This window comes from Podarcis erhardii, assembly GCF_964252035.2.
Source record: "Podarcis erhardii genome assembly, chromosome: 5".
Taxonomy (NCBI): domain Eukaryota; kingdom Metazoa; phylum Chordata; class Lepidosauria; order Squamata; family Lacertidae; genus Podarcis; species Podarcis erhardii.
Window position 1 is genome coordinate 51,023,514 of NC_138509.1, and position 9,725 is coordinate 51,033,238.

The window sequence follows — 9,725 nt, forward strand, 5'->3', positions numbered from 1 at the left end:
GTGAAAATACAAAAGTCTTCACCTGGTGATGTCTGTGAACTCTGGCTAGTCCATGTTCTTAAAATGCATAAAATAGTTCAGGTCATTTACTTAATATCAATGGATCTCAAAACTGTTTACATCAAAAAACCATAGTACAGTATATAGGTATACAATAAGCACAAGCTCCACATTTTTTAAAAAGCGTCTAGATATGCAGTAAAGCACAGTATTGATGTATGTAACAATCATATCAATATAGCATTAAAAAAAAAGAAAACAGAAATACCTGCATAAATTTACCCTAAATCTCAAAAATGTGCTAGTCACACAACTGCTCTCATAATCTCTCACTTTCATCAATCACGTCCACATACAGCTTAATGAGGTTTATTTTTTAAGTACACATCATTTAATCAATCCCTTACACTCAACAGCCAGTAATAATCCAGTACACCAATTATTAATAATCAAAGTAACAGCCAGCAACCAATGGTAATCAAACTCATTTCGACAACTTCAATAAACCTAGTTCACCCTCACTGAACTAACAGGTAGTTCTTCCTGCCGCTCACCTGGGTGAGTGGGCAATTCGAAACCAGGGCAGGAGGCTCTCACCCTGGACAAGGCAGTAAGAAGTATAAAACTTTTGGATAACTCCAAACAATAAAATCATAACAGATAATGGTGCTCCAACAACCCTGCCACGTAACTAAGCCAAATTACAATGCTGGCAACAAATGTTGCACTGTCGGTAAATAATAAACACCATGCTAGTGAAAACGTGACACAACATTGAGGTGGTTGTACCCACACCTTCATGGCAACCTAAAAGGTATCAATCCTCTGATAAAACCTTGAAACATCCTTCGTTCAGGTTTTTTTGGGGGGACCTTTGGCCCACCCCATGTGGCTGAACTACAACTCTCAACAGCCCCAGCAGGTATCGGCAGTGGTGAGGGATGATGGGAGTTTTAGTTCAGCATCATCCAGAGAGCTCAAGGTTTCCCACACCTGCCCTATACATATTATCATTTTTAGTTTACTGTTTTGTTACTGTTACAAAACAAATTTTAACAAGAAATTTTAAAATGATTTATTTTCCAACCCCCCCCCCAAAAAAAAACCACACACACACCATTGTGGCATGTTGGCTAGCGTAGTGGGGCTTAGGTATGGTAAACCCAGAAACCCAAATAGTGTGCAGGTCATTATCTTGGTCTAAATCTTTGCAGACTACTTGTGACAATAAAAATGTGATAACTGCAAATCTGATTTAAAATAGATTATCCTATAGTTAATAGTTTAAAACATCCTTCTCCTTGTTACTCCTCACTTGATCACCGTGAATTTGTAGCTCCAGGCCCATCACATTGACTCCACTTTCTCAAGAACTTCCCCACCTCTTTCTTTCCATTTTGAGTCTCTCTCTGTTTGGCTTGTTATTAACTGTTTGCATAGGCGTATTAAAATTCCCCCTATTTTAAAAAATAAAAACCTCCATTTCTCTGCATTTTTCTTCAATAATTAATCTGCATCCCTTCATCCTCTTCATCTCCTTGAGAAGTGCCTTCCTTTCATACCATGGAGTCTTTACTTTGACCTGCGTTCCAGTCACAAATTTTTGTCTTCCTTAAAAGAACAGTCAATTAAAATAACAGACTGTGTAATTGCTCCTTGTTTAACATCAGCAAGACTCCATTTAATTACAGTGGATTTACTTCTAGAATTCAGACTTGGAAATTACAGAACAAACTAACTTATGGGCGACCGGAACAACAACATCTGTGCACAATCATGTTTCCATATGGTGCGGGTGATCTAGGGGCTTGAGTATATTTTCAGCCTTCTTGGTGTTAAATGTGTAGCATACTGAATATAGGAGAGCATCATATAAATAGAGAACCACCCACACAGCCCAGGGCACTTGTAAGCAATAATTATCTGAGATGTAGCAATGTTTCAACAACTCTCAACCTCCCTTAGGATTTGTAGAACTGAGCATTTGCATTTCTTCCAATTAGCATGGCAACATTGGCTTTTTCTTGGAAATGTGCAATCACAGTGCCTGCAATTTGCAACTTATGAGTAACATCTTAATGATCAAAGTGAATCCCAAAATGAAACATTCCCTCATTTTGAAGTTAAAAGCTTTAACTATATGCCATCGTGACTGTGAGCTACAGCACTGGTTTCTAGCATTTATTTCACTTTGCAATAATGATTTGCTCAAGTAAACAGTCAGTGTCCAAAAATATGTATCTTGTATAGCAGAGCAGGCCTAGGCAACACCAGGACTAATGCAGCTATGAGCATAGTAGTTTTAACTGCAAAGTGTATATGAATGTGCTGACTATAAACTAGGAAACTGTTGATTGCCTGTCTAGTTTGAACTCCTCTTCTCACATCTCAAAATGATGTCCACTCTTGATTTCAGAGATGAACAAGAGATTAACTCCTTGAAGGAAGAAGTGGGCAGTCTCAACTCTCTGCTTACTGACTTCCAGAAGGACATTGATGGCAGCCGGAAAAGAGAATCGGAGCTATTGGTCTTCACTGAAAAGCTGAGTACTAAGAACGCCCAATTGCAGTCGGAAACCAACTCCCTACAAATGCAAGTAGATAAGATCACCTACAGCGAGAGAGAGTCTCAGAATCAGCTGGAACTAGTGAAGCAAGCAAGAGATGAACTGGTAAATCAGAATTTCAATTAATTGGTTAAGGCTTATGCAATTAATGTTTTTAATTAAACCCTAAGCCCTGGAATAAGCCTGGATGTATTCCTGCTGCTTCTGCTGTTGCTCAATAAATGGCATAATTAAAATAGAGGTGCTACAGTTGGGCCAAAGCACGATGAAATAATTCCTGCCTACCTGAAGAAAACCTTGAAAATGTCATCAGCCCCTGACTTTGAGCCAGTCAGCCAATCTACACAAAGGCAGATGCATCTTACTATATTTATAGTGAATAGGAGAAACCCTGCTTCTGTGTGCCACTGCTGAAGCCAAATTTGGCAGATTTCTTCTTGGGGAGGGCGGGTGCTATTTGAATAAACATGGGGCAGTCTGAATAGGGGAAAAAACACAGCCCGATACATGCATAATGCTCATTATAACTGGCCCGTTAACCGGCTTGACTTAGGTAGTGGCTGGGGATGATGGGTAAGAAGCATTGCACCACAAATGGTTTAACAACTGAAGGCTTTGCCTCCCGTTGTAAATCAAAATAGTATGGATCTCATTTTAAGGAAGTGGTGGCTGGTTCTCCAGCCGGCAGGTTGGCTTCTATGCAACGTCCGAGCCCATTTGAAGCATTAAATAAATAGATAGATAGATAGATTCTTTATTGTCATTACACAAGTGCAACATTGCACAGTGCAACGAAATTGGATGCCATCCCTTAAAAAAACAACAAAAGCAAAACAGCAACAACAACCAAACAAACCACATTCCAGCCACACCCACACCCACACCCATCAAACTTCCAGGTCACACTATCGAGTTACAGCATTCAAAAAGGCCACAGCTCTTGGATAGAAACTATTTTTCAGTCTATTTGTCCTTGACTTGATGTTTCTATATCTCCTGCCAGAAGGCAGTAGTGCAAACAGACTGTATCCCGGGTGAGATGAATCCTGCAGGATGTTGTTTGCTTTCCTAAGACAACGGGAACCGTACAGTTCTTCCAAAGATGGGAGAGGATGACCAATAATCCTTTGGGCTGTGGTTATGACCTTCTGGAGCACCTTCTTCTCCCTAGCTGTACAACTGGAGAACCAAGCACAAATACAGTATGTGAGAATGCTCTCTATGGAGCCTCGGTAGAAGGACACCAGCAGTTTCTCACTCAGATTGTTCTTCTTTAAAAGTCTGAGGAAATAAATTCTCTGCTGAGCCTTCTTCACCAGAGCAGTGGTATTTGCGCTCCAAGTCATGCCCTGATCGATAGTCACTCCCAAAAACCTGAATTCCGCCACCCTCTCCACCCGTTCCCCGTTGATATACAAGGGCTGAATGACCGCCTTTTTTGTCCTGTAATCCACCACCAATTCCTTGGTCTTAGCTGTATTAAGAGCCAGATTGTTCTCTCCACACCAAACACAGAGCCGCTCCACCTCGTCCCGATAGGCGGACTCATCCCCTCCTGAAATGAGCCCCACCACCGTAGTGTCATCAGCAAACTTGATGATTTTGTTGCTGGAATAGATGGCTGTACAGTCATACGTGTAGAGAGTAAAGAGCAGGGGACTCAACACACAACCCTGTGGTGAGCCGGTGTTAAGGCTAAGGGCTTTGGACATATGTGACCCTACTCTAACCCTCTGAGAACGTTCTGACAAAAAATCCAAAACCCAGAGACAGGTGGAGTTGGAGAGTCCAATCGCCTCTAGCTTGGACACCAGTCTATGGGGGAGGATAGTGTTAAAAGCAGAGCTAAAATCCACAAACAGCAGCCTCACATAACTCCCCGGCTGCTCCAGATGGGACAGAGCAGCATGGAGAGTGGTGGTGATAGCGTCTTCTGTGGATCTATTTGCCCTGTATGCAAACTGGTAGTTGTCAAAAATTGGTGGAAGACAGGAAATAATGTGACGGCGCACCAGTTTCTCAAAACACTTCATGATGATTGGAGTCAGTGCAACTGGTCTGTAGTCATTCAAACTACTGATAGTGGGTTTTTTAGGCAGAGGAACAATAGTTGACGACTTCAGGCAGGGTGGGACAATAGACTGGTGTAAGGACTTGTTGAAGATCTTAGTAAAGACCCTCGCCAGCTGATCCGCACAGCCCTTCAACACCTTTCCAGTGATGCCATCAGGTCCAGCAGCCTTCCTCGGATTCACCATCCTCAATACCTGTCTCACCTCGTGCTCCTCTACAGTGAATGCTTTGCAGTTTGTGAAATGAATATATACAAGCTTACATTTCAGAAACTGGAAACTGAAATCACGTTTAGCATAACATGGGCAGCAAAGCTCCAAATTCTCCATAACTGTGGGAGGAAATAGGGCCTGTGGAAGTATGAATGCTTGTACTTCATAACACATGGGGACAGCTAATCTGATCATCCCGTTCCTCACAACAGATTCTTATATTCCATGACAACCATATTCTTCAAAGCCCCCAGGAACAATATAGTGGATTGGAATATAAACAGTTGGTATATTGGGTCTTTTCTCTCTCTTTTTGCAATGTGTTTTAAAATTGTATGAAATACTCAGTGGACAATGGGGAAAGCAAATGATAACACATCTTAATTTGTACTGCATAACTATATGTGTTTCATTTTATAAATTCAGGCAAGTAAATTGCAGAAAGAAGAGGAACTTCACAGAAACAATGTTCAAGCGTTGCAGGCTGAATTAGCATCTCAACAGAAAGCATTAGCAGACCTCAACACTAAAGCAGATGAACTAAAAGATGAGTTGGTTACTCAGAAGCGAAAGCATGCTGCAAATCTGAAAGACCTCACCAAGCAACTTCAGCAAGGTTAATATTTCTCAGGCCTTGGTTTGTATGGCTTTTCCCCACAAATATTAGCACTGCATCAAATAATTTATGGTTTGTTCCCTTAGCACGAAGAAAATTAGATCAGCTTGAAAACGGCAACTACGATAAAGATGTCAGCAGTATGGGGAGTCGTTCTAGCTCATCAGGTAGGTTGTTTGATTAGTCTCATCAATTATTTCTTTAAAAATACCCTACCAAAATCATGCCAATAAAACATATTGTATTTCTCACAGTATATTTTCACCAGCATGACTTCCCCCAACCACGCCAGTTACTAACAGTTATCCCCCACCAGATTATAATATACCTGAACCCACATCTGTTGAGATTTCTTATCCAACCAGTTCTATATTAATAGTAATTCACCGTAACTTTTTTCTTCAGTGAAAAAAAAGCACGTTGACTTATACAAGGAATGGATTACAATAACTGCAATGTAGTTGATGACAGTCATACTTTATTCCAGAAATAATTTATCTAGAACAGGTATTGTGTATTCACTTTATCAGGCAATTCGAAAAAGAAAACCCATCGGGCAACTTTAACTGCTCAAATGCCTGCTCTAATGTTCCAACCATTAATTTGCTCTAAGAGCTCTGAATCTTGAATACAATTACAGTTGTGTGAGGCTACCATGAAATAATGGAATAGTTCTTGGAGAGTTTAACCTTAGCATTTATAGCTTGCTGATTTTTTGACTATGTGTTCGATGGCAAATACAAATCAGTTACCTTTTTAGTATTGCTTCCTTGGAAGCTGGCAGTGCACAAATGAAAAATCAATTCATGTTTTACAACAGTGAGTCTGCTGCTTTAAAATTCATTGCTTCTCTATTACTTTGAGCATGGAGTGGAATTATCTGTCTGTGTAGAGGCCTGCCATCATCTTACAAGGTCTGTAAGTGGCGTCAAAGGCTCTGCACAAATCTAAATGTTTTGTTTTTTCAACCTCCATCATATTTCCATTTTAGTAGTCAAAAAGGTGAGGCACTCTTGAATCTGACCAGATTCTAAACTGGAACAACGCTTTACATGGTAAAGCTTTGGCACAATTCTGAATATGTTTGTTTAACAATCAGGGTGGTTAAAAGGTAAGGGAACCTTGACTGTTAGGCCCAGTCATGGACGATCCTGAGATTGTGGCGCTCATCTCACTTTACTGGTCAAGGGAGCCGGTGTTTGTCCGCAGACAGCTTCCAGGTCATGTGGCCAGCATGACTAAGCCGCTTCTGGCAAACCAGAGCAGCGCACGGAAACGCCATTTACCTTCCCACTGGAGTGGTACCTATTTTATCTACTTGCACTTTGACATGCTTTCGAACTGCTAGGTTGGCAGGACCTGGGACTGAGCAATGGGAGCTCACCCCATCACAGGGATTTGAACCACCGACCTTCTGATCAGCAAACCCTAGGCTCTGTGGTTTAGACCACAGCACCACCAGCGTCCCCTAATCAGGGTGGTAGTCACTTGTAATAGGACCTTCCTTTACAGTGGACCCACAACTGTGGATCTCAAAAGCTTCTGCAATTGGGTAGCCTCCTTTAAGTTTCCTTGGCAGAACCCACCCCCTTGTGATTTTTAATAGTTATTATAAATTTGGGTTGCTTTGCTGAGGTCTGCCTGAGTTCTACAGTTTGTCTGTACTAGTACTGATTATTTTAATTTATTAGATTTATATACCACCTCTCATCAAAAGATCTCAAGGCAATTCACAACCTCAGGGCAGTTTAGGTTTTAGTACTATTATGAAATGGGTATTTTAGATTTTCATACTGCATTTTATATGTTAGCCATTTTTGTGGAATATTATGTCAAAATGCAGATTAAAATCTTTTATAATCCATAACTTCTCTTTATTTGACTGAGAGCCATGCATTGCAATTAAGATGTCATTGGTTTTGACAGGATCGCTTAATGCTCGAAGCAGTAATGAAGATCGCTCCCCAGAAAACAGTGGCTCTTCAGTAGCTGTGGATCATTTCCCTGAAGTGGACAAGACCATCTTGATTGAGAGAATAGTAAGGTTACAGAAAGCCCATGCTCGGAAAAATGAGAAGATGGAGTTCATGGAGGATCATATCAAACAGCTGGTTGAAGAAATCAGGAAAAAAACCAAGTATGTACAACATCTGCTCCATTTGGTAATCAGTTTGAAAAAATACAATGCAAGATGCTGTGTTTAAAGTTAACACTGGTACTCTGTATGGTAGCTGGATAACTTCATCAGGAATGGAAATGGTGCCAGACACCTCAATATAGCCCCAATGTAGTTCCATGTTTTTCAGGGTGAGGGTGGAGGGCACGCTTCTGCAATGAAAGTTTCCTCCATTTCTCATATATAGGCGCTAATTCAGTAAACGAAATATCTTAATAGTAAACAGAACTTACCATAGAATTAAACTAAAATAGCAATGTTAATTAAACTGTAGTGATTCAAAGCTAATTATGTGTGTTGACGTATGTAAAGTAGTCTGTGCTGTTTTTTAAAAAAAATCTGATTTGAACATGAATTCTGAAAGTGCTTCCATAGCAATTTGCTGTTCTCTTTAATTACTACCTTTCATGCAAATTGAATCTTAGCAAATTACCCACTGGGAAGCATTAAGCCGAAAGTTTCCTTCACAATTCTTATGCTGGCAGATGTTAGACACTAAGCTCGAAAAAAAACCACACGGCACAGTTAATTTGCACGAGCTGTTTCAGTTTGAAGCTGCTAAGTAGTTGTGTAGCACACATCGCTGCAGCAAAGTGTACTGTACACCTACTTTCAGAATACAGTACACGATTGCTAAAGACATAAGCTGGAATCTATTTGCACTTGGTGACACTTGGTGTCATGAAGTCAAATAATTTTTGTGACTTCCTCACTTTCTTTTCCACAATGAGAACAATACAGTGGTACCTCGGGTTACATACGCTTCAGGTTACAGACTCCGCTAACACAGAAATAGTGCTTCAGGTTAAGAACGTTGCTTCAGGATGAGAACAGAAATCGTGCTCTGGCGGCGCGGCGGCAACTAGAGGCCCCATTAGCTAAAGTGGTGCTTCAGGTTAAGAACAGTTTCAGGTTAAGAACAGACCTCTGGAACGAATTAAGTACTTAACCCGAGGTACCACTGTATAGCCAACGCTCATCACTTGGTGACTCCTTCAGCTAAACTCCCTAAGAAATGTACATATGATGGCTCTTAGAGTTAACAATGAGGACAAAATTTGGGAACACTAGTTAGAGTTTGGCTCTGCAGGCCACTGCTTGACGTCTGACCATGTTTGTTTCCTTTTAACGGTGATGGTGATTCTGGGGACTATATGCCCAGTTGGAAACTGCTAGGACATGATGCCACCTCTAAAAGCAGTTTTGTCAATTTAAATATCTTGAGGTTTTTGCTGGTGCCAAGACTAGCCGTGGGGAATTATGAAAAAGACCACAGCAAGTTTGGCTAGGAAAGTTGCCTTTATGTTGAAATATATAAAACAGCATACTTTGAAGTATTTTTGCTCTACCTAGAAACTATTCTTAATAAGGTAGTGTTCCCCCATGTAACATTTTTATAGAGCAATAATAACATTTTCCCCACTGAGTTCACTCTGTGACACTCTGCGTGTAGGGACAATGCTGAGTTAGATGGACTAATTTTCTGACAGGACAAATTAGCTTCCTGTGTTCTTTCATGTTGTCACTATCTTACACTGTTTTACTTTCTACAGAATAATCCAGAGCTACATTTTGAGGGAAGAAGCTGGCACATTGTCATCTGAGGCCTCTGATTTCAATAAAGTGCATTTAAGTAGGCGTGGTGGGATTATGGCCTCTCTCTACACATCTCACCCAGCAGACAGCGGGCTCACTTTGGAACTCTCTCTGGAGATAAACAGGAAGCTCCAAGCAGTCCTGGAGGACACTTTATTGAAGAATATTACCCTGAAGGTAATTTGAAATAGAAAATTAGAATATATCATGCTTTTCATCGCACCTTGGTTGTTGTTTTTTAAGTGATGGTATATGACTGCAAGCTATTATAGAAAAAAGCCTGAACAAAGTTAAAATACCTAGGCAGACTGTCATGTGTACCCTGAAGTGAAATAATTTTGAGTAAATCTATCCTTTCTTTCTTACTAATGTGTGCAGGTTTCAAATTGCAGTGGACTTGAATTCATTCAACCTTGAAGACAAGGCACTGTTTTTTTGTTTAATTGGGTATCATAGAGTCTGCTAATATCCCCCTCTATTTTCTT

At 40.5% G+C, this 9,725-nt stretch overlaps 1 protein-coding gene and 1 long non-coding RNA gene across 4 annotated transcripts in view; one reads left to right on the forward strand and one right to left on the reverse strand.

The window, feature by feature from the left end:
• CCDC186 (coiled-coil domain containing 186) overlaps positions 1-9,725 on the forward strand; it is a 45,023-nt gene that overhangs the window by 28,886 nt on the left and 6,412 nt on the right. For all 3 annotated transcript variants that reach the window (XM_081863029.1, XM_081863028.1, XM_081863030.1), the window contains 5 exons: positions 2,417-2,672; positions 5,279-5,468; positions 5,555-5,635; positions 7,395-7,605; positions 9,198-9,417. In XM_081863029.1, the coding sequence (XP_081719155.1) occupies positions 2,417-2,672; positions 5,279-5,468; positions 5,555-5,635; positions 7,395-7,605; positions 9,198-9,417 (958 nt within the window). The remainder of the gene's footprint in view (positions 1-2,416; positions 2,673-5,278; positions 5,469-5,554; positions 5,636-7,394; positions 7,606-9,197; positions 9,418-9,725) is intronic.
• Positions 1-9,725, reverse strand: part of LOC309342538 — a 65,273-nt gene that overhangs the window by 15,325 nt on the left and 40,223 nt on the right. The gene's annotated exons all lie outside the window — the stretch shown is intronic.